General features: G+C 45.8%; 1 protein-coding gene across 2 annotated transcripts in view; it reads left to right on the forward strand.

Moving 5' to 3' along the window:
* SPTBN1 (spectrin beta, non-erythrocytic 1) overlaps positions 1 to 26,638 on the forward strand; it is a 234,962-nt gene that overhangs the window by 183,111 nt on the left and 25,213 nt on the right. For both annotated transcript variants that reach the window (XM_083732935.1, XM_083732936.1), the window contains 10 exons: positions 1,410 to 2,166; positions 3,343 to 3,545; positions 7,686 to 7,776; positions 11,308 to 11,454; positions 12,226 to 12,489; positions 13,573 to 13,797; positions 14,110 to 14,199; positions 15,433 to 15,711; positions 21,569 to 21,699; positions 25,688 to 25,892. In XM_083732935.1, the coding sequence (XP_083589061.1) occupies positions 1,410 to 2,166; positions 3,343 to 3,545; positions 7,686 to 7,776; positions 11,308 to 11,454; positions 12,226 to 12,489; positions 13,573 to 13,797; positions 14,110 to 14,199; positions 15,433 to 15,711; positions 21,569 to 21,699; positions 25,688 to 25,892 (2,392 nt within the window). The remainder of the gene's footprint in view (positions 1 to 1,409; positions 2,167 to 3,342; positions 3,546 to 7,685; positions 7,777 to 11,307; positions 11,455 to 12,225; positions 12,490 to 13,572; positions 13,798 to 14,109; positions 14,200 to 15,432; positions 15,712 to 21,568; positions 21,700 to 25,687; positions 25,893 to 26,638) is intronic.

Below are 26,638 nucleotides of genomic sequence, written 5' to 3' on the forward strand. Positions count from 1 at the left end.
TAATTCGTTCTGGAGGTCCATTCTTAACCTGAAACTGTTCTTTTTTTTTAAATGAGTATTTATTAGCATTTTCCAAAAACCACACAAAAACAAAAATAGACAAAAAGTAACAAAAATCCAAAACTTAAAAACAATTAAAAACACATAAAATTTCAGTTACTTATTTTCTTTTAACTTGTTTCTCAGACCTCCTCACACCTCCCCTTCTTGTATTCCAATTTAAATTATTAACTCAGCAAGTCCTTATTACTTATTTCTCAACTTTAACTTAATAATTTATTTTAACATGTTGCTATTTTACTTTTCCTCTTTCTTCCATTTCCTCAATTTATTTTTGCAAACCTTATTTTCATTTAATTTAAACCATTTTAAAAGCCAGTTTTGACTTATCCAAACTTAAACATCAATACTTATACATCATTACTCATTCTTAAACATTTTTCCTAAAGTTGACCAAAATTTCCCTTCCACAACTTTCCCAATTTCCGTACAAATAGCAGAACAAAATAAAAACAGAACAAATTATAATTATATACCCTTTGGATTCCCAGACTCCACCCACCCCTTTCCCGGTTTCAGTCCCCAGCAAGTGTCCATCAGTCTCATTTAACCTGAAACTGTTCTTAATCTGAAGCACCACTTTAGCTAATGGGGCCTTCTGCTGCTGCCGTGCCGCCGGAGCACAATTTCTGTTCTCATCCTGAAGCAAAGTTCTTAACCCGAGGTACTATTTCTGGGTTAGCAGAGTCTGTAACCTGAAGCGTTTGTAACCTGAAGCGTTTGTAACCCGAGGTACCACTCTACCACTTAATCTTAACTCAGGCGTTGGCAAGGTTTACCTTGCCTGGCCCGGTTCACTGCAGCGGAAATTCCTCTGTGGGCTGGAACGTGCGCACACATGAGCACGCGCGCCTGCGATTTTCCAGTGACGCAGAAGCGAGTCCCCACGCTGCACCAGTTTAGTGCAGCGTGCGGGGGCTTGCCAAGCGGGCAGCTCAGTTTGTGGGCTGGCTAAAGGACCCCTGTGGGCCACTTGTGGCTCATTGGCCTTAGGTTGCTGACCCCTGTCTTAACTGCTTCAGGTTGTTTAGAATTACAGCCATTAAAGTGGGGGAGCAAAGTTCCAAAATCAAAATGAGGAAAAGGTTCCGCCTGAGACTCTTCCAAGAATTGTTAGTTATTTTCTTTATTCAGATACTCTAGCAGTAATACTGTGGCCCAGTACACAATAAGAACATGACTTACAGTTCACCGATCAACAACTCCTACTGGGTGTCTTTAAACTTAATTGCGAGCTGAGGGAGCAGAGGTACCTCATATACTAAAGAGCACATCTGGCAGATTGGGAAGGAGGAGCCGTGATAAATGTTACGCTTCTCCATCTTACCTCCTGTGTTTCTCTGTACAAGGTGGAGCCAGTTCAGAGAGCTCGTTGACGTGAAGAAAGAGGCCCTGCTCTCAGCCCTCAGTATCCAGAACTACCACCTTGAATGCAACGAAACCAAGTCGTGGATCAGGGAGAAGACAAAGGTCATTGAATCCACCCAAGAGCTTGGGAATGACCTGGCCGGCGTTATCGCTCTTCAGAGGAAGCTGACTGGAATGGAGCGCGATTTGGTCGCCATTGAGGCCAAGTTAAGTGACCTCCAGAAAGAAGCCGAAAAGTTGGAATCGGAGCACCCCGACCAAGCTCGGGCCATCCTGTCAAGGCTCGCCGAAATCAACGACGTTTGGGAAGAGATGAAGACGACTTTGAAGAACCGCGAGGAGTCCCTTGGGGAGGCCAGCAAACTTCAGCAGTTCCTGCGCGACCTGGACGACTTCCAGTCTTGGCTGTCCCGCACCCAGACGGCCATTGCCTCGGAAGACATGCCGAACACGCTGACGGAGGCCGAGAAGCTGCTCACACAGCATGAGAACATCAAGAACGAGATCGACAATTACGAAGAGGACTATCAGAAGATGAGAGACATGGGCGAGATGGTGACCCAAGGGCAGACGGATGCTCAGTACATGTTCCTGCACCAGCGCCTGCAGGCCTTGGACACCGGATGGAACGAGCTGCACAAGATGTGGGAAAACCGGCAGAACCTTCTCTCCCAGTCCCATGCCTATCAGCTGTTCCTCAGAGACACAAAGCAAGCAGAAGCCTTCCTTAACAACCAGGTGAGTGGGTGTCATGTTAAGAAGGGGAGTGGGGAGGTCCATAGCTCACGGGTGGAACAGTGCTTTGCAGGCAGAAGGGTCCAGGTTCATTTCCTGTATCCCCAGTCAAGGCTGGGAATGTCCCCTGCCTGAAACCCCAGGCAGCCACTGCCAGTCAGAGTGGACAATGCTGAGTTAGATGGACTCAGTGTAAGGCCCTAGGCTTCTATCTGACTAGCCTGTCAAAGGTCACGTAATATGAGCAATTCTGGGGCCTATTTGCCATGCATGGTTTCTGAAAGAGGTTTAAATCCCGAATCTAACCTTCCACTGTAAGTTATTTCCTCGTAGCAGCACCATAGGCGTCAACTTCTCCCTTTTCTTGTGAGGAATCCTATTTGGAATAAGGGAATTTCCCTTAAGAAAGGGAAAATGTTAACAGCTATGAGCAGCACATAAGTTTTGGTACCAGCAAAACTAATTTGGAATCTGGGCCCATGGTGTAGAGCTCAGAAAACTCAGGAAGCAGTTTCCTAATTGATCCTCAAGAACTGCTTCACAGAACCATTTTCTTACAAATTAATCTTCTCAAGTTGATCTGTTGGCTGCCTTCTCCAGACCATGATTCAGGCTCCTTCCCTGCCCCTTCCCTCTCTGGCATGCCTTAATAGAAGATGTCCTGGTTTCTCAGACCATAGTTTGCTGTGAAGTTTCAGTCGCTAGACTGTGGTTTGAGTGAACCTAGCAAACCGCAGTTTGGACCTGTTTTCCAGTTCTGGTTTGGAGGGATCACGCAAACCACGGTTTGATGGTTCAGACTTAATAGCAAACCACAGTTTAAGGGAATCAGGAAGTCTTCTAAAAAGGCATGACAAAGAGTGGAGAAAGGGGAAGAAGGAAGGGAAGTTTGAATTTGAGACTTGTTCCCAGTCATCTCTAAACTGTGTTCTGGAGGACTGGGAATAGAGCATCTGAATGTAACCAGTGATACGTGGCTTGGTTTTGTGAATGCTCTAACATACCCCATAAATATGTGAAGATGACTTGCCCACTCTGGGCTCAACACAGATTTGTAAAGTTTTCCGGGAGGTGTTGTGCTGCTTCCTTGGCATACAATAGAGAATTCACAGAAGTGATATTTGTGCCAACAGAGTCACTGTTGGAAAGGCTTCACTATAGCTGTTTTAATCATTACAGGAATATGTTTTGGCACACACTGAAATGCCCACCACTTTGGAGGGGGCAGAAGCTGCAATCAAAAAACAGGAGGATTTCATGACCACAATGGATGCCAACGAGGAGAAGATCAACGCAGTTGTAGAGACCGGAAGGAGACTGGTTAGCGATGGCAACATCAACTCTGACAAGATCCAAGAGAAAGTGGACTCCATTGATGACAGGTAGACTTTCCTGAGAATATTTAGTGAGTCTTGGGCTCCCCATTTTCTTATTTGCGTTTGCCTGTTTTTACAAAATTTACATGTGACTTTATATCCAGAAGTGGATCTATCCAGTGCACAATTAAACTATGGCTATCCAGTTTTACTTGACCAGTGTTACCAGGCCAGACCTTCCCTCAAGGGAAGTCCAGGACGAATGCCAGCTGTAGGCCCTGCTATGGTGCTGTGGCCCCGGCAGCTACCCAAGGGCAGCAGGTACACATGCCCTTTATAATGCTTCTTGGGCTGTTCTAGAAAATGTTGGCTATGAAAGGCTCTCAGATTGCACCGTGAACAACAGACCATCTCAGCGCATAAGTCGTTGCTTCAGGACCGCTAATTGTAATGGGAGGTGTTGACAGATGCTATCAACGCCACCTCATAATTGCACCCAACACATTTCCTGCACCGACTGTCCCTGCCAAGTCTGTCTAGACTTAGGAAGTTCGCCGTGAGCAGTGCACCCACCCAGCCAGCCAGCCGCAGCGCTGTCTGTTATCCGCTGCCAGATGGAAGTGTGAGAGACACAGCAGGACGAAGGGTTGACATTGGCCCTTGAGGCTGCAGCACTCTGGGATGTCAGCTGCCGCGCCTCATCACTTGAGCAGAAAAGGCACATGTCTGCACAGAGAACATCCGAGGTTCTTCCTTGGGCATCTTCATTTAGAGTAGGGATGAAGACCCTTGTTTCAGCCCGAGGGTCTCATTCCCTTCTGGGCTGCTGCTTGAGGGGCCACCTGTCCTATGGAGAGGGGGGCCAGAGACAGAAGGCAGCAGAACAACAAGTGAAAATGGTTACCTTTTGGCAGTGGGCTAGTTCCTACACATGCTGAAATCTAGGGGGGGGGGGGGGAATCAGATTTCAAGGACATATTCCAGCCAGGCAAAAAACACGGGGTGAGCCAGTGAGCAGTGTGGTCTGGGCAGTGTTCTGAAAGCCAGGCCTGGAGGGCCTGAGTTTTTCCAACCCCTGAGTAACCTTGGATAGCTGCTGCCCCAGATCAGGGGTGACACGCCTCTGAATACTGGTTACTTTTGATTACAAGTGGAAGAGTGGGAGTGGCCTCCGGGACCACATAACACTGGTCCTGAGAGATCTGCATTGGCTCCCAGTACGTTTCCGAGCACAGTTCAAAGTGTTGGTGCTGACCTTTAAAGCCCTAAACGGTCTTGGCCCAGTATACCTGAAGGAGCGTATCCTTCCCCATCGTTCTGCCCGGACACTGAGATCCAGCGCTGAGGGCCTTCTGGTGCTTCCCTCATTGCGAGAAGCCAAGTTACAGGGAACCAGACAGAGGGCCTTCTTGGTAGTGGCACCCACCCTGTGGAACGCCCTCCCAGCAGATGTCAAAGAGGAAAATAACTACCAAACTTTTAGAAGACATCTGAAGGCAGCCCTGTTTAGAGAAGTTTTTAATATTTAATGCTGTACTGTTTTTAACACTTATTGGGAGCCGCCCAGAGTGGTTGGGGAAACTCAGCCAGATGGGCGAGGTATAAATAATAAATTATTATTATTATTATTATTATTATTATTATTATTAGTGCAATTCCTCTCAGGTTGTGGGCTTCCCATAGGCATATCCAGTTGCTTGTTGTGGGATGCAGGATGCTTAGCTAGAGGGGCCTCTGGGTTGATCTGGCAAAGCTCTTCTTGCGCTCTTGGAGTTGCCAGTGCTCAGTGAGATGGACCAGCGCTCTGTCTTGGTATGAGACACCTTCCTCTGTCAACTACCACCTGTGTTTCTCCCTCACAAAATGGCCGCCAAAATGAAGGAACCAGAAGGAAAGAGAGGCTCACAAAGCTTGCCACACCAGCCTTCGCCAACTTAGTGCCCTCCAGACATTTGGACGCCAACTCCCATCAGCCCCGGCTAGCATGGCCAATGACTGGGGATGATGGGAGTTGTAGTTCGGCAACACCTGAAAGATACCTCTGGATAGGGATGACCAACTTCTCCTGCGATGCAGCACAAGTCTTCTACAGCATCGCCAGCAGGCAGTTTCAAGTTTGGGTTGCTCGTTTTAATGTTGTGACTGCGTCTGGAAAGACGTTAAGCTTTTTTGGGGTAAGCAACGACACATTTTTATGGATGTTTTGCTTTTTTAAAACCACAGCCTCCGTTTACATAAGCCTAATCACCTGCAAGGCAATCTTAAGGCTGTTACTTTCTTTAGGGATTATAGAAACCGCTGGAGCTGGTCTTGGTGGAAGTAAGTTTATGGGGTGCTGAGTCATAGCAGTGACTTATTAAAGAGCCTTTGAGGAAAACTTGTCTTCTGTGAGAAAGCCTCGTAATGTGTAATGGGATCAGAAAGAGGCTTCAAGTTTGGTCAAAGCATGTTAACTTTAATGTGATTAAAATAAAAGTTGGACCAATTTTTGCCCTGTACAACAGGAGAGAAATCCTAATTTGATTAGCGCAGGGGAAGCTGGCCCAGTCTCTGTGGCTAAATCCAATATAGCTCAAATGATGTACAGGAAATCGCATGACCACTGTCTGTAACCAGCATGGTTTTACAATCTAATGTTCTCTTCCCCTACAAAAAAAGGAGCGTGTGTAACCACATGGACCTCATATTTTCTTTCTAGAAGTGAAATGCCATTATAATGCAGCAGGTGAGAGTTTTGGAGCCTTGAACAGGGAAAGGGGCTGGTTTCAAATTCCTGCTCGCTAGGTGGCCTTTGGCAAGGGACCATCTCTCTGCCTAGCTTGCTTCATTTCTAGCACATACAACGAGAGCCGGTGTAGCCAAGAGAAGAAGCTGCAAATCACAGAGTTCTGGGTTCAAATCTCACCGGAATTGAGAAGGCAGCCTTAGTTAGACAGGATACTCTTTGGGGCTCAACATGTCTTCAGTTGCAGTGTAGCAGTAATAATATGGATATACAGGGCAGGGTTATTACTAGTAGAATAACGCCTGCGAACCTTCTGATGTTGGAGACCGCAATGTGCCTCTTGGGAACACTCTTCCCCATTTTCACAGGCTGAATAGGGAAAAGAGGAGTTGTACTCTGAAACGTCTAGAACAGTCACGTCCAACAGGTAGATTATGATCTACCAGTAGATCATTGGATGTCTGTGGTAGATCACTGGTAAATCACTGGCTCCCCCTAAAGAAGCTCAACAACTTTGGCTCCCCTAAAAAAAGCTCAACATTTTTGCCCTGCACCCCCCAAAAACGGGGCTTTCCTCCTCCCTAAAAAAAACTCAACTTTGGCCTGAACCCCCCAAAAAGGGGATAGATCACTGCCAGTTTATAACTCTGTGAGCAGATCGTAGTCTCTTGGGAGTTGGACACTCCTGGTTTAGAATACCTGAGGCTGGGTGTTTGTGTGTGTGTGTGTGTGTGTGTGTGTGTGTGTGTGTTTTACTGGGTGTGTCTGATTTTGCAAGGTGATCTTTGTGAGCTTTCTTGTACAGGGAAGTTTTCCGTGTTTGATGTTTTCTGGCGATTTTATATTTTGTTGGAAGCTGCCCAGAGTGGCTGGGGCAACACAGTCAGGTGTGTGGCATATAAATAATAAAACAACCCCCTCCAATTCTGGTTTCAAAGCATAGGAAACTGCTGTGAGGACATGTCGCCTACGCAGGAAGGGATCTTCTCTCAGTTGTGCCCCCCACTCAGCTCCTTTCTGAGGGGAAAGTATTTTGGCTGCTCAAAAACTATAGCTGCATTAGTAACGATTCAACCTGCTGTCTCTCTTAAGGAGTGTAGGAATTTTTTTTAGGAAATATGTATCTCATTTTTCCAGCGTCCATAGTTCTGCAAACTGCTGCCCCTCCCCAGAACAGACATTAAACACAAAGCCCCATCCTTTGTTGATGTCTCTTGCATTATTCTGGACGGACAACTCTCCATAATGCTTTGCTTCATTCTGTTGCGTGTGGGAAAAGTTCTGAAGCCTGCCATTGTGTCCTTCTTTTCAAGGAGTGTTGTCCCCGATTAGAGGATGTTTGGAGAGTCCAAAAGATTGGGAGATATGCTCAGAGCTGCAACAGAGCTTCCATTCAAGCAGCGTATAATAATCAAAACCACAAAAGTCCTCCAGAGTTTCCACATTTTAAGAAGTTCCTTCCTTGTTTTTGTTTTCAACAGGCATAAGAAGAACCGGGAGGTGGCCAGCGAGCTTCTGATGAGATTAAAAGACAACAGAGATCTTCAAAAGTTTCTTCAGGATTGCCAAGAGGTAAGTTGTTTTTTGTTTTTTGTTTTTTTGAGGGAAAATAATATTTGGCAAGAAAGGCCTCTCATTTTCTCCTTGAACAAAGCTGGCTTAGAATCACGCTCTTTCTCTTTGGGTTTCCATTTGTCTCTCATCTCTGATCCATTAACTTATAATAGATAAGAGGCGTCATCCCTGAAGAAATTGATTACCTACCCTCTAATAGCAGCCAGTTATTAGAGAATTTCCCCGCCTACCTTTTTCGTTAGCGGTTAAATAAATTTTGTCTCTTTTTATTTTTAAAAATGGGATATTGTCCACCCTATGGACTTGATCCTGGAGATTAGGTGTTGTTGTTTAGTCGTTTAGTCGTGTCCGACTCTTCGTGACCCCATGGACCAGAGTACGCCAGGCACTTCTGTCTTCCATTGCCTCCCGCAGTTTGGTCAAACTCATGCTGGTAGCTTCGGGAACACTGTCCAATCATCTTGTCCTCTGTCGTCCCCTTCTCCTTGTGCCCTCAATCTTTCCCAACATCAGGGTCTTTTCCAGAGAGTCTTCTCTTCTCGTGAGGTGACCAAAGTATTGGAGTCTCAGCTTCAGGATCTGTCCTTCCAGTGAGCACTCAGGGCTGATTTCCTTCAGAATGGATAGGTTTGATCTTCTTGCAGTCCATGGGACTCTCAAGAGTCTCCTCCAGCATCAATTCTTCAGTGATCAGCCTTCTTTATGGTCCAGCTCTCACTTCCATACATCACTACTGGGAAAACCATAGCTTTTACTATATGGACCTTTTTACTATATGGACCCCCTGCCGCTCTGTTCATGGAAAAGAAACCTGTGTAAATCAGAATGCAAAGTCCACAGGTGACTAGCTTCTTGTTGTCTCACTTTGTTAAGAAAATCCACATGCATTTTTCATTCAGATCGAAGAGAGTCTTCTGGTGCATTGCCCAGAAAGGAGAGAAATTTCATGAGAAGCAGTCCCAATAAGCCAGAGGGCTGCAGGGAAATCCCACCCTCCCCATTGCACCCCACACCTCTTTCCCAGGGTGGGGCTGGAAAAGGCTATAATCTGTCTGAGATCTTGACAGCTGCCTCCTGCTGAGAGTTGACAGTGCAGGCTGGGTGGAATAGCATGAGGCAGCTCTCTGTGATCGTAGTATATGAGTCGTCCAGACCTTTCAGAGCCTGGGACAGATAGGGCAAAGGGTAGAAGAGAAGGAATGGTGCAATCCATGGCATCTCCCAGTCGAGCTGAGAATGCCCCCTCTGTCAGGGCAGGTGTTAGGAGCAGGCCAGCAATAAATCATAAGGCGCCCATGAAGTTGAGGCTTTATTCAAAGAAGCACAATGGCTCAGGCCTAGAGAGTACAGTAAGTCTTCTGGCTAGATCTTGCCCCAACGAGGAAGGTCTCTTGTCTTCCCACAGCTCTCTTAAGTCACCTAGTCCCCCAGTTCCTTCCCAAGCAATCTGAGACTCAGACACCTTGTCTGTCTTTGCTCCACCCTCTTCATACCTTTTTGGGTTCTGGGAGACCAAGCGGATGGTGGAGACAGCCTGGCTTCTCCACCAGCCTGCCTCCGCCTCTTGGCCCCTCTCCTCTTCAACCTCTGCTTCTGCCTCCGAGTCTGAACTGCCCTCTGCCACAGCCTCTTCCTGCTCACTAAACCCTATTACCTCTTCAGCTTCCAACACCTGCTCCCTCTGGTCACTCATCGTCATCCCACCACCAATCCCCTGGCTCTGAGCTTTCTTCCCCTGGGGTTTCCTTTCCCCAGCTGGCACCTCCCAACGCTCCTTGGCATCCAGCCAGTCTGTGACATCTGCCTGCAACCTCAAAGAGCCACTGTCAGTCAGCATAGACTGCACTAAGCTAGCTGAGCCAGTGGCCTGACTTAGTGTGAGCTTCCTATGCTCTTATCTCATGATGTTCCAGGACAGGAGCCTGAGAAAGCATCTTTCCATAGGTCAGGATAATATGGCACCCAGTAGGAACATGTTGCTGCCCTGGGGACAGAGGCCCCAGCAGGAAACTCCTTGGTCCATGAACAGGCCTCTTTGTTATCTTCCTCTGAAAGGCAGATTCTTCTAATTCCGGAACATTTCCCCTTTTATTGCCGCCCTTAACGAGCCTTTTATGAAGTGACCTTTGCAAATGTTCGTGAATGAATGAAAAATGCCCTTTGTAGGCCAAAGCCAGGGGCGGCTGGGCTCGCCTTAGGCGAGGTCCTCTCTGTGTGGGAGACTTCTGCTGCAAGCAGCAAACTGTGCACATATTTTCCTGTTGGGGCAGTTGGCTGGAGAGATGCAGAGCACACGGCTTTTTCTAAACATGCCACATGCTTTCCTTAACCTTAAACGGGGCCTTCTGATCTGGGCTAGGTTCGTTGGCAATAGCAGGTGGTCAGCAGCCCCAGGCAAAGGCAAGAGCCAGTGGGGTGTAGTGGTTAAGAGCGGTAGTCTCGTAATCTGGTGAACTGGGTTCGCTTCCCCGCTCCTCCACATGCAGCTGCTGGGTGACCTTGGGTCAGTCACACTTCTCTGAAGTCTCTCAGCCCCACTCACCTCACAGAGTGTTTATTGTGGTGGAGGAAGGAAAAGGAGAATGTTAGCCGCTTTGAGACTCCTTAGGGTGGTGATAAAGCGGGATATCAAATCCAAACACTTCTTCAAGAGCTGTGGCTTTCTTGTATTGAACCTAATGCAAGGATGCCCAATACATCTCATGCTGAACGCTAGTAAATGTGTAGACCGTCTTATGTTGGGTCAAGCTACTAGTCCACCTAGTACTACCTACTCCAGCCTCCACCAAGACTGGTTATGTTTTACCTTCACTTTTGGAGGCAACATGCCTCTGGGTTTCAGTTGTTGGGCATCACGAGTGGTAAAAGTGCTGTTGCATTCGGGGCCTACTTTTGGGCTTCCCATTGGCAATCGGTTGGCCACTATGAAGACAGAATGGGCCATTATCTTGATCCAGCAGACTCTTCCTACATATGCTTCAAATGTATAGTACATATGCAGCCAATATCTGCAGTGGGGAGACTACTCTACCTGTGTCGGTTGCCCACCAGTTTAGCATCCTGGGGAATCTCAGAGTTTTAATCATCCTTGGGTCCCCAGGTGTTTATGGATTACAACTCACACCATCCCTAGCAAAGTTAGCCAATGGCCAGGGAGGATGGAAGCTGTGGTCCAATAACACCAAGGGACCCAACTTATGCAGAGATCCTATGTGAGTGGGGAAGATGACCCACGGCAAACGTTCACCCTCCAACACAAAGAGGATGGTGGAGACAGACATGGCGGTGCAACAGAGGTAGCAGAGTCGCCATGCTTATCCCCAACTCTCCATCGCAGGAGAGGCGTAACACCCAAGGAAGGTCGCTGCATTCTGTCATTCCCTTTCCACTCAGAGCAACAAGAACGATGGGAACAAATCATCTTCTTCTTAGAGGAGGGGAGGGTTATATGGTTGGAGGAGCCGCCCCGAGGCATCTGCAGCCACAACACAAAAAATACCCCTCTTCTTCTCCCCTTCCCTCCCACAGCTGTCACTCTGGATTAATGAGAAGATGCTTACAGCGCAGGACATGTCTTATGATGAAGCGAGGAACCTGCACAGCAAATGGCTGAAACACCAGGCCTTCATGGCAGAGCTTGGTTCCAACAAAGAATGGCTTGACAAAATTGAGAAGGTGAGTGCGTGTGGGGGAAAAGCTGTGTGAAAGCCCACAAGATGTCCAAGGAACTGTCTCTGAGGTGCCTGCTGTTTGTTTGTTTGTTTTTAAATGCTCATTTTATGCTTCAGAGCATTTGGCTTTGGAGACACACGGCGCCATTTTGACTGCCAAGCCTTTGGGTTAATATTAGTTTGATGTGGCATAAGAATTCCTCCCGAATGTGTCGAGGCGGCGCTGTGAATTTGTACAATTTCTTCTGTTGTGCACAAAGTGTTTTGAAATCCTCACCGTACCGACCTGCCTGCGGTTACCTTGTGAGAGCAGTGACAGTGAGCTCTGTTTTTCACCTGGGCAGCTAAAGGCTGGTGTTTTCATGCATATGTAGGAGCCAGGCTACTATACTCAGGGATGTTTCCAGGCTGCGGAGAGGCCTAGCTGATTTAGTAAGAAAAGAATGCCAGCTTTGGGCTTTAAAGTCCTTGGCTGAAGTCTCATCCCAGCCAGGAATCCCCTCAGTCACCGCAGAACAGCTGTCCTCTCAGCTTTCCCTCCAGCCATTAATGTGGAGAGAATGACGTCTACCTGCTTCACAAATCTGCTCTTTGAATCAGCGAGGTAACAGCTGTTTCATGTTATTTTTTTAAAAACTCGTTTTTAATTTCAAGTGACAAAACATGCCCTTAGTTGTTATACAGAAAAGAAAGAAAGAAACATTAACATTCACTTGTTTCTGGTCCCCAGGCTGTTCTAACCCACAAAGCTTAAAGGGTTTCTGTTTGTTTGCAGGAAGGAATGCAGCTGATCGCTGAGAAACCCGAAACGGAGGGAATCGTGAAAGAGAAGCTGACGAGCCTGCACCATATGTGGGAAGTGCTTGAAAGCACCACCCAGACGAAAGCCCAGCGGCTTTTTGATGCCAACAAGGCTGAGCTGTTCACCCAGAGCTGTGCTGACTTGGATAAGTGGCTGAATGGCCTGGAAAGCCAGATTCAGTCAGACGACTACGGCAAGGACCTCACCAGCGTCAATATTCTGCTGAAGAAGCAACAGGTGAAGTGATCGGAGCAGCTTCTTTCAGCGAGGAGAGGTGGTTGGAGATAGAGAAAGATATGAATATATGCATTTCCTTGTTTCTAAAATTAAAATTACACAACTGCCTTTCCAAACACCGAGCACCCAAGGTGGCTGAAATCCCTCACTCTTGAAGCATTTATTATTATTTTCATTATTATTATTATCAATAAACCTCATACCTACGGGACCGCCTCTCCTGGTATGTCCCACGGAGGACCTTACGGTCTTCAAACAAAAACATCTTGGAGGTCCCGGGCCACAGGGAGGTTAGGCTGGCCTCAACCAGAGCCAGGGCTTTTTCGGCCGTGGCCCCAATCTGGTGGAATGCTCTGTCACAAGAGACTAGGGCCCTGCGGGACTTGACATCTTTCCACAGGGCCTGCAAGACAGAGCTGTTTCACAAGGCCTTTGGTCAGGGCACAGCCTGACCCCCTCCTTTGGCAATCCTCACAGAACTCTAGCCCAATGGTTGCCATTAATTTGATTTCAACTGATTTTATAATGAAATGATTTTAGAATGTTGTATTATTTTACTGTTGTTAGCCGCTCTGAGCCCGGCTTCAGCTGAGGAGGGCAGGATATAAATAAAATATTATTATTATTATTATTATTATTATTATTATTATTATTATTACTACCTATTTACTTGTCCTTCACCCTAAGGTCTCAATGCAGGTTGCAACATTAAAATATGAAATTGAAACACAGAATACGTAACATAACAACAGGTATCTGAAGAAGTATGCGTGCACACGAAAGCTTATACCCAGAACAAACGTAGTTGGTCTCTAAGGTGCTACTGGACAATTTTTTAATTTATTATAACAACAACAACAACACACTTTCCTAGTAGTACAACCTTCTCCCACCAGGTGCCCTCTTGATGTTTTGGGCTACACTCCTTCACAGCCCCACAAGTTGATTGGGACTGATGGAAGCTGGAGTCAAGCAACTTCCAAAGAGCATCAGGTTGGGGAAGGCTGCTGCAGCAGCAGCAGCAGCATCGCACTGGAAGAGAATGGCTAGTGAACATGTATATTCCTCTCCCTGCCATTTTAGATGCTTGAGAACCAAATGGATGTCCGTAAGAAAGAGATTGAGGAGCTGCAGAGCCAGGCCCAGGCGCTGAGCCAGGAGGGCAAGAGTGCCGACGAAGTTGACAGCAAACGCTTCATCGTGGAGAAGAAGTTTGTGGAGCTGCTGGAACCCTTGACCGAGAGGAAGGCCCATCTGCTGGCCTCCAAGGAGATCCACCAGTTCAACCGGGATGTGGAGGATGAAATTGTGAGTTTCAAAGTTCTTCCAAGGTCCACTTGCTGAGAAAGCAGATAGAGAGAAGCTTCTCCAGTTTCTGCCATAGTAATGGAACCTGATTTCATCCAATGAAATTGAGTGGCGGGAGATTCAGGGCAGACAGAAGCAAGTTCTTCTTTACGTAGCACATAATTTGCACCCACCAAGTTAAAAGGAGATGAGATTAATAGAGGATAAGATCACCAGGGGCTACTAGCTGCAATGGTTGGGTCTGCCTGTTACCCTTCATTTCCCATGGATATGCCATTGAGTTACTTTGCCATCTTATTTCCCTCCCTCTAGTTGTGGGTTGGAGAGAGGATGCCCATTGCCACATCGACAGATCACGGGCACAACCTCCAGACTGTACAGTTGCTCATTAAGAAGAATCAGGTAAGTGGCTAAACCTGCCTGGATCCAAAGTAGTACAGTGATTCCCAAATGGGCAGACGATCAAGGGAGGCCTTTAGGAATGCTTTCTCTCATAATACTAGGGATCACCCAACAAAGCAGAGCAGGTGGATAGACGAAAAGAAGTACTTGTATCACTTTGACCCACAAACACGCAAGTAGAGCCCAGAAAGCACATTTGTCATTTTTGAAATCTCCCTACCCCTACCTTCTAGTCTTTAGTGTACACTTTGCATTGTGGTCAGATTTGGCAGAAGTGTTGTGCCCTTTTTACAGACTGTGAGACCAGTGGTATAGAGATATCACCCAGATCTCACCTAAGACATCAATGGCAATGCCAGAAGTTGAATCCTCTCTTCCCAATGTCCCTCCAGGATGGGTGGTGGTGGCTGTGATCAAGTGTATTACCCACCCCTCACCAACAGGTCCCAGGGCTGGTGCCAACAATTTAAAATTCAGAATTAAAAACAGTCAAAACAAATTAGAGTCACAGAAGGAGGGTGGGTCCTAAAAACATACATTTCAGGTGTCAAAAGGCCAGGGTAAAGAGATCCGGTTAAAACAACCTGCTCTATAGGTTACACTTGTCATTGTGTTCTCCTGCATGCGGACTTTACTGCCATGGACAGTGGGTGTTGAAACTCTAGGGATGGCATCTTGGCACCATTTATGTGGAAAGACAAATATAAATAACGAGTCTCTGGTCCCAACATACATCTTATTAAATATTAAATCAGAGTTTCCCAACCTGGGGTCGCCATCTTGTTTTTTTTTTGGACTACAATTCCCATCATCCCTAGCCAGCAGGACCAGTGGTCAGGGATGATGGGAATTGTAGTCCAAAAACAGCTGGGGACCCAAGCTTGGAAAACCCTGTATTAAAGGATAACACTGTAAGATGCAAAAGTCACCCTGGAGATACCAGTCTCTGTGGCGAGTGTAACATAAAGGCCCAAAGGCCTTCAAGTTGTCATCTCGTTGCCTTCCCTGTAGTAGTAATGAGTCCTTTCGCCCGCTGAAATTTATGCCACTGGGCCAAAATGACTGATGGAAGCACAGGTACCATCAGAACATTTTGTGCTCTCACTTTCTCTCAAATTCTCTCACACAGCATTCTGGGAGTCTGCCCTCCTGGATGACTTCCCGTTGTCTTTCTTTCCAAAGTGTTTGTTCGATGAGCTATTTCCAACCCGAGTGTTGAATTTCCCACATTAGACACTTCAGAAGGAAATCCAGGGGCACCAGCCTCGCATCGACGACATTTTCGAGAGGAGCCAAAACATCATTACAGACAGCAGCCTTAATGCCGAAGCAATCCAGCAGCGGCTGGCAGACTTGCAGCAGCTGTGGAGCCTCCTGATTGAGGAGACGGAGAAACGCCACAAGCGCCTTGAGGAGTCCCACAAAGCCCAGCAGTACTACTTTGACGCCGCGGAGGCCGAAGCCTGGATGAGCGAACAGGAACTCTACATGATGTCAGAAGAGAAGGCTAAGGTAAGTCGGCATCCATGTAGACGCGGCCTGTTGGCACCAGGGGACATCCGCACTATCGGTTTATGCCAGTTTGGAAACCAGGCTAATTGACATGGCTTTGAAGGACTCTGGGAACTGCCATTTTATGAGGGGTGCTGCAATTTTGTTGCCAGATATCCCATATACCCTTCATAGAGCTATGGGCTCCAATAGTCCTTAGGACTGGTTCAACGTAGGCATGTACTGTCAATTTGATTTCTGTACACTTGATTAGAAGCACACATTGCAACCATGTTCTCTCATATAATAATGATAATAATTTATTATTTACACCCCACCCATCGGGCTGGGTTTGCCCAGCCACTCAGGGCTGCTTCCAACATAATAAAACATGATCAAAGATCAAACTTCCCTAAACAGGGCTGCCTTCAGATGCCTTCTCAAAGTCAGATAGTTGTTTATTTCCCTGACATCTGATGGGAGGGCGTTCCACAGGGTGGGCACCACCACCGAGAAGGCCCTCTGCCTGGTCCACTGTAACCTCACTTCTCACAGGGAGGGCACCACTAGAAGGCCCTCGGAGCTGGACCTCAGCTTCCGGGCTGAGCGATGGGGGTAGAGACGCTCCTTCAGGTATACTTGCATGTATGATTGGGTTATGTGACACCACAAACACAACATACCATCTCAAACACAGTGCCTTGGGGTGGAGTTAGTTCAGTTACCTCAGTCATCAAGTGTACAGCAATCTAATGCAGGAAAACTCAACGGATATACAGGCAGCTCCCCACTTAAGGCACATTTGACTCACTGATGACCAAATCTTTGTGTGGCACTAGGAAATAAAGAAATTTTTTTGATTTAAACGGCGAAAAGGTGCGAAAATGGCAAAAGCGGCTCTAATACGATCTCAAAAACTGCAAAAAGAGAAGGGAAAATGCCTAATAAGTGCTGCTGGGTTTTCCAAGGGCTTCTAGAGGTTTAGAAGGTGTTTACTGGCTTTTTAGATGGTGTTCCCTACCATACGTGATTTTACTTACATATGCGGTCTCTGGGAAGTTGTGGACGCTCCTTTCTTGGAGGTTAGTAAGCACTGGTTGGATGGCCATCTGTCATGGATGATTTAGCTGAGTTTCCTGCATTGCATCATGTTGGACTAGATGACCCTTGGAGTCCCTTCCAACTCTACATTTCTATTATTCTACCGCCCAACACCAATTGGGGTCCCATATCTTTTTATGAAATCCTCCCCAGAGAGTTGCAGAGGTAGACAGAGATAAATGAGTAACAGTTATTGCCCAGCAGAAATCACTTTCAGGTTCTATAAATCATTTGGCTGGTGGAGAAGTTTAATGCTTTGGTGCAGTTCTAAGCATCATTTAGCCCAGAATCCATCTTCCAGTAGTCGGTGCCTGTTTCTATTTTTGCCGCTTTGATTGAAAGGTTCAATTTTTCCACATTTCTATTTCTCTCTGTGTGTCCCCCCACCCCCTTTCTGTGGAAAGTCTGACGTCATTTATGTTTAATGACACAGAAATATCCAGCAAGAACTGCTACCCAGACACAGTCAGAACATGTCAAGGTTCTGTGAGTTTACGAAATACAGCTACAGCAAAACAGTGCGATTGCACAGGGTAGCTGGAGTGAACCAGCAGATACCTGTAATTTCTTCCCACAAAGTCTTGTGCTTCTCAGTGCGCGTTTGCTGAAGTCGGTTTTAGAACATGATTGAACCACTTAAGAGAAATCAAGCCCCATCTTCTTCCTTCGCTGCGCCGTCTCTTATATGCTTTATATGCTGTGGATTCTCAAGTTTTTATTAGGGTGGAGCAAAAAGGCCCTTTTTTCTAGCCCTAGTTTGTGAACACCTTTTTCAAACAAACAAACAAAATATCCCAGGTTTGTTTATACAGTTGTACCTTGAATACCAAACACTTTGGTACTTAGACGTTTTGGCTCCCGAACGCCCCAAACTCGGAAGTGATTGTTCCAGTTTGCGAACATTCTTTGGAACCTGAACATCCGACTGGGCTTCCGCGGCTTCCAATTGGCTGCAGCAGCTTCCTGCAGCAGCTTCCTGCAGCCAATCGGAGGCTGCGCTTTGGTTTCCAAAGGTTTTGGAAGTTGAACGGACTTCCAGAATGGATTCCATTCGACTTCTAAAGTAGGACTGCATTTGAACTCCTCTACTTGGTTCACGTTGATTTGCCTTGGTTAGAGGTCATATTATAATTGCGACCTAACCTGGCACTATCAGCTAATTCACAACCTGTCTTTTCTTTTTCAGAATAATTTTTATTAAATTTCCCATTTTACAATTTCAAATAAACATTTTACAAACTTTAAAATATCCAATGACTTCCCTTCTTCTCTTTCCATGGTTCATTTTACCCATCCTACATCCCTGCATATTTTACTATAACCATTCAAATCAATTTCCCACTTTTACATCCATCAAAAAATATTTACTCTGTTGAATTTATCTTAATGCTGCCAGCATTTTCAACTGTATACAATTATTTCCCACATATTCAATAAATGTTTTCCAATCTTCTTTAAACGTATGTTCTTCTTGCTCTCTTATTCTATATGTTAAATCTGCAAGTTGCTTATATTCATAAGTTGTCGAGCTTATTTAGTTGGGACCTCACTCACTTTCCATTTTTGGGCTAACAAAACATGGGCCACGGTAGTTGAATACATAAATAACCTTTTCTAACACCTGGGAATTTCAGTCTGAGTTATCCCCAACAAAAAGGACTCTGGCTTTTTGGGGGAAAGCCAGTGTGGTGTAGTGGTTAAGAGCGGTAGTCTCGTAATCTGGGGATCCGGGTTCGCGTCTCCGCTCCTCCACATGCAGCTGCTGGGTGACCTTGGACCAGTCACACTTCTTTGAAGTCTCTCAGCCCCACTCACCTCACAGAGTGTTTGTTGTGGGGGAGGAAGGGAAAGGAGAATGTTAGCCGCTTTGAGACTCCTGAAGGGGAGTGAAAGGCGGGATATCAAATCCAAACGCTTCTTCTTCTTCTAGTTTCGAACATTTCCCCCCAATTCATTATAAATCATTTCCCAATACCTTTTTACATGTCCACCACATGTGGAGGAACATTCCCTCCACTCCTTTGCACTTCCAACACTTATCTGATTCTGTTTTATAAATCTTAGCCAGCCAATTCACAACCTGTCTTTTGGCTTGGACCCGTTTCCTTGTGTTTGCTTTTTTTCCAGTGTATCTTTTCTGGAGCTTTCAGCCATTTCGTTCAGATAGATGCCCCTCTTTTTCAACTTCCTAAAGTCAGGAAAGGGGGCTTGTAGCCTGATTTGAAAACCCTGCGTTGAAAAGATCAGGATGCTGAGGGTGTTAGATAGAGCCTTTGGCCTGGTACAGCAAAACTCTTCTCATGTTCTTACCTCCTTAAGTAATTTATGGCAGTCAGGAGGTGGCCCAGCCTTTTGGCACATATGCCACCTGTCAGGCCCAGAGTGGCACTCAAACAGGAGTGGCTTGCCCAGTGAAGTTGCGCTGCATTGCAATAGCCTCCTGGTAGCAGTGTCGCTCCTGTTTATCAGAAGGTGGGGGGAGCTTGGCAGAGGCATGGCCAGGACTGCAAAGAGGTATCAGAGTGCCAGACTGGCTCTGCTGGTGCATGTGTGCCACCCTGACCTCGCCACTGCCTCTCCCAGTAAGTGGCACTGATGCTGCTGTCAGGAGGCTATTCTTGTATCTTCACTCTGCCCCCAGCCTCACCTGGAGTACTGTGTCCAGTTCTGGGCACCACAGTTCAAGAAGGACACTGACAAACTGGAACGTGTCCAGAGGAGGGCAACCAAAATGGTCAAAGGCCTGGAAACGATGCCTTATGAGGAACGGCTAAGGGAGCTGGGCATGTTTAGCCTGGAGAAGAGGAGGTTAAGGGGTGATATGATAGCCATGTTCAAATATATAAAAGGATGTCACATAGAGGAGGGAGAAAGGTTGTTTTCTGCCGCTCCAGAGAAGTGGACACGGAGCAATGGTTCCAAACTACAAGAAAGAAGATTCCACCTAAACGTTAGGAAGAACTTCCTGACAGTAAGAGCTGTTCGACAGTGGAATTTGCTGCCAAGGAGTGTGGTGGAGTCTCCTTTGGAGGTCTTTAAGCAGAGGCTTGACAACCATATGTCAGGAGTGCTCTGATGGTGTTTCCTGCTTGGCAGGGGGTTGGACTCGATGGCCCTTGTGGTCTCTTCCAACTCTATGATTCTATGATTCTATGAATCTGGGATGTGGAATTGCAATGTCAGGTGAGTGAGATGAATAAACACCCAGCAATAAAAGAGAATGGGAGCAATATATCTGTCAAAATTACAAATACCTAAATACAGACGGTCGTTTACCCTCGCTAGATTCAACGTGCTGCCATCTGCCTTATTGCGGGGCAGATTCGAGGGTAAACCATATGCGGAACGAGTCTGCCCCTGCGGCTTGATGGAGGTAGAAACTTGTCTCTCATGTCTTGCTACGCTGTCATTTCTACGGGGATATACATTTGGTACTTATCATCCCTGCTATACAAAAATCTCCAAATGGGTCCGAACTTCAATGTCTAAAATCCCTGGTAGAGGACAAGGATCCAGAGATCACGCGAAGGGTGGCCAAAATCTGTGCGACTGACATAAAACCTAGGGAACAAGCTGTGTTACCATACTGACCAAGGCCTTAAATGACGATTTTAGGTTATATTTTAGTGATTAAGATTTAACTTAGATATTTTTAACTGCTTCTATATCTGTATTGTCCCTGTTATACCCAATTGCAAGTTAAAATGTATCTCTATCGTGTTTTATGACTTCCCTGATATTGTATGTGAGCTGGAACTGGTCTGTGACCGAAATAATAAATTTATATTATATTATTATACTCTGCCCCCCCCCCCCAGAGCTGCTTCTGGACCCTAGTGCACTTCAGCCCTCTTTCCACCCCCTCTTATCTTTTATTTAAAGATATTTAAAGAATTTAGCCTGATCTTTTATTTCCCTTCTCTTCCTCCCCATTCCCCATTTATGAAGATCACCTGCTCTGAGACCCCACAGCTAATTCTCCCCTGGCCTCCTTGCTGGACCAAGTAGGACCAATTCAGCCAGCTAGCCCTGGGGATTATCTAATTGATTTTTGATGTTTGAATTTTACTGTTACTCATGTTTTATACTGTATTTTATGCTGCTTTTATTATAATTAAGTGTTTTAAAGTGTTTTAAATTTGTTGTTAGCCGCCCTGAGCCTGGTTTTTCAATAATAAAAAATTAATTTTTTTAAATTAAAAATTATTATTATTAATAATAATATTATTATCATCATCATCATCATCATCTTGGTGTGGGTCTGCCTCTGGATATTACTGAGTTGGGAGCAGACAGCAGGATGACGGAGGGACAGCCCTGCGTCTGTGCATGTAGTGGGCACCTCCTGCAACTTTGTCTCATTAAAATTATCGGTGCCTTAAAATTACCAATAAAAGACAGAAGTTTTTAAAAAGTTGACCGCCCCCAAAAGCCCAAGTATAAGTAAAAATAGTTTAAAATATACATTATAATATGCATTGTGGGTGGAATGCGGTTTGAGGCTCTTAGAAACTACATCTGTGCAAGCATTTCAGCTTGCCAGGCAGAACAATTTCCCCCTCCCCTCAGTCCCTGTTCTGTTCTCTGACACACACACCCCCGAACCAATTTGGGGGGTGCACAGGGGAAGAAGGGGGAGAAGCCACATTGTGGAAGCAGAAGCTTCTCCTGACAGGATTTGTTAGGTGAAGCCCTCCCTATTTACGCACACCAAGATGACTCCCTCCATCATGGTGTCATGCAAGGAAAATGACGCTGTCCTCTCTCGCCACTTTAGGATGAACAAAGTGCAGTTTCCATGTTGAAGAAACACCAGATTTTGGAGCAGGCCGTAGAAGACTATGCTGAGACCGTGCACCAACTATCCAAGACTAGCAGGACTTTGGTGGCAGACAATCATCCAGAGAGGTGACTCTTGCTGTTTTATATTTGTAGTTTGCCGTTTCCCCAAGGAATTTTTAAGAACTTCCATGCTGGATTTAAGTCCAGCAAGTGTAGTTTCCTTTCTGCACTCCCCATCCTGGCTCACCAACAAATGGTCCAGACTATGGTCCCGACTATGGTCCAGTAAACATATAACTAGGAACAATTGTGCCCCACTATGTGAATAATGCTTCTTTTGCACACCAGAGGAGGAGAACTGAAAGCTTCAACTTCTACTTTTAAACTAACCCCAGTTTCCCATGATGTTTGTTCTCAGGAAACCATGGTTTGCCTATGCTGTGGTTTCAGAACAAGGTTGGATCTGGAGCTAAGGTATGCTCTCAGTAACCATAGTTAAACAAACCAGTTCCTCAAGTTTGGACATCATGGGGAACTGTGTTTAGTTTAAACCTTTAAGCTGATCAGTTATCCAGTAGTGCGAGGCTTCTGTCAGGCTACTGGGAGAAATAATATTGAACCTCAGCAACAAAGCTGCCAATAGGAACATACCACACTAATAAATATTTAACATTCCTATCCTGTCTGCAAATAAATGATGCCCAAAGAGTGTTTTTGTATTTTTAGATGCTTTTTATGTTTAATACCCCTTTTAAAAGGTAAAGGTACCCCTGCCCGTACAGGCCAGTCTTGACAGACTCTGGGGTTGTGTGCCCATCTCACTTAAGAGGCCAGGGGCCAGCGCTGTCCGGAGACACTTCCGGGTCACGTGGCCAGCGTGACATCGCTGCTCTGGTGAGCCAGAGCCGCACACGGAAACGCCGTTTACCTTCCCGCTGGTAAGCGGTCCCTATTTATCTACTTGCACCCGGAGGTGCTTTCGAACTGCTAGGTTGGCAGGTGCTGGGACCGAGCAGCGGGAGCGCACCCCGCCGCAGGGATTCGAACCGCCGACCTTTCGATCGGCAAGTCCTAGGCGCTGAGGCTTTAACCCACAGCGCCACCTGCGTCCCAATACCCCTTTTAGCCTCCAATGAATCCTTTTAAGTGGGTTACAAATTCCAAAAATAAGAATAAAGAAATGCATATTTAGTTATTAAAAAGAGAAAAGGAACGAAGGTAGAATTCAGAGTATCTCTTGCATGCTGTCCACTGACCTGCAGGGAGGTTCCAAAGAAGGGTAAGATGGAGGTGTTTATATCAAACAGACAAAGGTACCATAATCAGAAGTTCAAGATGAACAGCTGTATAAATCAGAGACGATTGTCCCCTGAAAAAGGAAACTGGAGGCAGGGAGCGCCAAATGGGGAAAAAAACCCAAATGCAGTCCGACAAAGGAAATGATAAATAATTCATGAGTACATATATTTGACAGCTGATGCTGGAATTCAGCATAAACTGGGCAGAGAAAACTGGGAGGAAAAGGGTTCCTGGAGAAGGTTAATTTCTCCTCTGTCCTGTTCTGCACGGATCCAGAAACGATTTGCCAACTTGCACGTGCTCCTAAATTGTCGTTCACTGGACAGGAAATAAGCGATGCATCGATCAAAATTGCATTGCATTTCCTTTGGAAATTCAAACACACTCAGGCTGCGGAAGAAGCCTTTCCAGCGATGTGGATGATCTGTTTATCAATAGCATTCATCGCTGGCGGAAATCCTGGACATCTGAGCCTTTTCCTCTGGGTCATGGGAAAAAGTCGTAGAATCGGGCTGTCAGGTCTGGAAAGTATCTTAGCGCACATCTCCCAGGCTTGTCTTTTTAAAACAAACAAAACTGGAAACTGTCAGATTTTGTGAACTTTGTTCTGGCGTCCTAGCTCCACTACAATCGATGAGCTAGATTGGGGGCAATAGGCTGATGTTTCCCACAGGCCAGATTTGACCCCCGCAACAAATTTACTGAGCCGTCAGCTTCCCAAATTTGACAGCAAGCAGCACTGGCAGATTGCATCAATAACTGGAAAGGTGGAAGGCAGGGCAGGGGAACCTTTTGGCGGATGAGGGCCACATTCCATCATAAGCAACATTTCAGGGGCCGCATGGGTGGGGCCAGAAGGAAAAATGGGCAGAGCAATGGATTTTACTCGTAGGCTTGTGCAGTAGGCTATATTCCAGCCATGCAAAAGGCAGAGCTTTTTCCATAGAAGCATTTCTCTGCCCAGGCAAGCAGGAAGCATTGTCTAAGATGAAGGACATATTCCAGCTAGACAAAAGCAGTCAAGGATGCTGTAGAGCAGGGCTAGGAAAGGGCCGTGGCTTGCGGTGTGGGGGTCATGGACTGGTAAGAGTCCCAAGGATCAGGTAGAGAGACAAGGGACCACATTTGGCCCCCGGGCCTGACGATTCCCATCCCATGTGTAAGAGGCAAGTCCAATAAGGTGTGATCATTATTATTTACAACTAATTCTGGATATCTGTTTGGCTTTGGGGGAATCAACAGGCTGTGAAACGTGTGAGCACATGCAGAAAATACCTATTATAACCATGCCACTAAAATCCAAATAATCCCAAACAAATTGACAAACAGAAAAAGCCTAACAATGCGGCTCATGCTCTTCTGTTTCTGTTACAACGTAAAAATAATAATAAAGCAAAATGTTTTTAGTAACCCCCCCCAATCCACCTGTCTTTTAGTAAAACCACTAAAAATCAGAAAGGGTTAGGACTCTAGGAATTAATAAATATAGTTTGCATGTTTCTTTGAGAATGTAGCTTAAATGTGCCTGCATGAGAAAACTGTTACGTACTGAAGTTCTCACCCTGGACCAGCAGGGGGATACTGTAGATAGTTATGCAAATGAAGGATCGAAAAGTGACGTTCAGTGATTGGATAGTTTTGTATGCAAATGAAGGATCGAAAAGTGACGTTCAGTGATTGGATAGTTTTAGAACGTTGCAACAGTTACAATTGTTCTGTAGCTCTATATAAGCTGGCTGACTGAGCTCCTCAGTTTAGTTCGGTTCCAGCTTACAAAATAAAGAGCTGCTTTGGAGAAATCGCTGTGTCGTCTGCTATGTCAACCCACAACTTAACAAAAACTCTGTTTTTTTAACTGGTAAGTAAACACACCACTAAAATAAGAAAAATTCAATTTGTAAGCCATTTCACCATATATCTGTGCTGGCAACCCACGTAATCAGCACTTGCTTAGGATCATATACTGAAATCATTGAGCCAAATGAGTGATCCCATTTATATCTAAAGCAAATAAACAATAAATTTAGTCATTCAGCAGTTAGGCAGACACGGATTGTATCTCCCTGGAGTCACCAGTGTGCTCCCCCCCCCAGACTCCAGGGTACCTGCCAATACCACCAATGGCACCTATGAAAGGTCGGCCCCTCAAATATCCCCTCAAAATATCCACAGGGCATGAGAGACTCTCCATTCTTCCTGCTCAGTTCCTGTTTGCACTGGCTCAGCCTCCTTGTACATTTGACTTGTTGCCCAAATTAGACATTCACCCTCCCATCCATTCTGAGCAGATGAGAGGGGCAAAGAGATTCTTTCTGTGTATGGCAGTGGCTGGGGTGCCATGCCTGTACCATTTTCTATTCTTTACAGTGCGGCAGCCATTTTGTATTATGCCACATCCTAGCAGTGGCCATTTTGTGTCGGGTTGCCATACGTCCGGAATTTCCCGGACGTAACCGGAATACTGCTGTCAGAAGTAGTGTCTGAGCGGAAGGCGCTAAAATGTCCAGGAAAATCCGTATTGGTGATTTCCCTCAAAAAATAGCTCCAAAACTTCCTCTCCTTTTTTGCAAATTTGCCAAAGAAGCACAACAACTTGGGGCAGGGAAAGAAAAAATAAAAAGCTGAACAAGTTTTCTGTCCAGATTTTCACTGTTTGAAACATGGCCACCCTAATTTTGTCCCTAGTGTCCACGGCGCTCTTGTAGTAGAAAGAAGAACAGTGCCTCCAAATAAAATTGTATGTTTAAAAAAAAAAAAAAAAATTAAGTGGATGGAATTAACTCTCTTTTCACACATTCCCTTGTCTTCCCCTCAGTGAGCGCATTAGCATGCGGCAGTCCAAAGTAGACAAGCTGTACGCAGGCCTGAAAGACCTCGCTGAGGAGAGAAGAGGCAAGCTCGACGAGAGACACAGGCTGTTCCAGTTGAACCGCGAAGTGGATGACTTGGAGCAATGGATTGCCGAAAGGGAAGTGGTGGCCGGATCCCATGAGCTGGGACAGGATTACGAACATGTGACAGTAAGATGATCAGATGGCTCTTCCTATTTTTTCAGCTTTCCACAATTTGCAGTTGTTTTGTTTTTTTCCTGTATTTCGTTAGTATGCAAGGCAGTCTACAGGTAACGTCCATGGTTGGAAAGGCCAGTTGGCCATAGAACAAGAAATGAAAACCAAAACTTGTATTCCACACTGTTTTACACACACACACACACACAAATAAGAGCTGTTGTGGTTACAGTGTTGGACTTGGGAGTTCAAGGTTCAAATCCCCATTTAGCCATGAAGGTCCACAACTGATCTTTGGCCACTCACCGACACTCAACCTAACCTACCACAGAAAGTTGTTATGAGGACAAAATGGTGGCAGGGACCATGCACACCACTTTCAGCTCCTTGGAGCTAGGTCATTTTACCCAGCGCTTGTATGGGGAGCAAAAAAAAAGGTCTTTTGTGGTGTGAGAAGCAATGATCTTTGACCCTTGCTGTTAAATTCTACAAAGTCTCGCAATCTGACAATTCATACAGGCAATGGGAATAGTCTCGATATAATGCATGTGTAAATAATAATAACAGTTTATTACTTGTACCCTGCCCATCTGACTGGGTTGCTCCAGCCACTCTGGCCAACTTCCAACAGAATATAAAGGAACACAACAAAACATCAGATATTGAAAGCTTTCCAATACAGGGCTGCCTTCAAGTGTCTATGAAAAGTCATATAATTGTTTAGCTCTTTGACATCTGATGGAAGGGCATTCCACCGG

Source organism: Podarcis gaigeae (assembly GCF_964106915.1).
Source record: "Podarcis gaigeae genome assembly, chromosome: 3".
NCBI classification, from domain to species: Eukaryota; Metazoa; Chordata; class Lepidosauria; order Squamata; family Lacertidae; genus Podarcis; species Podarcis gaigeae.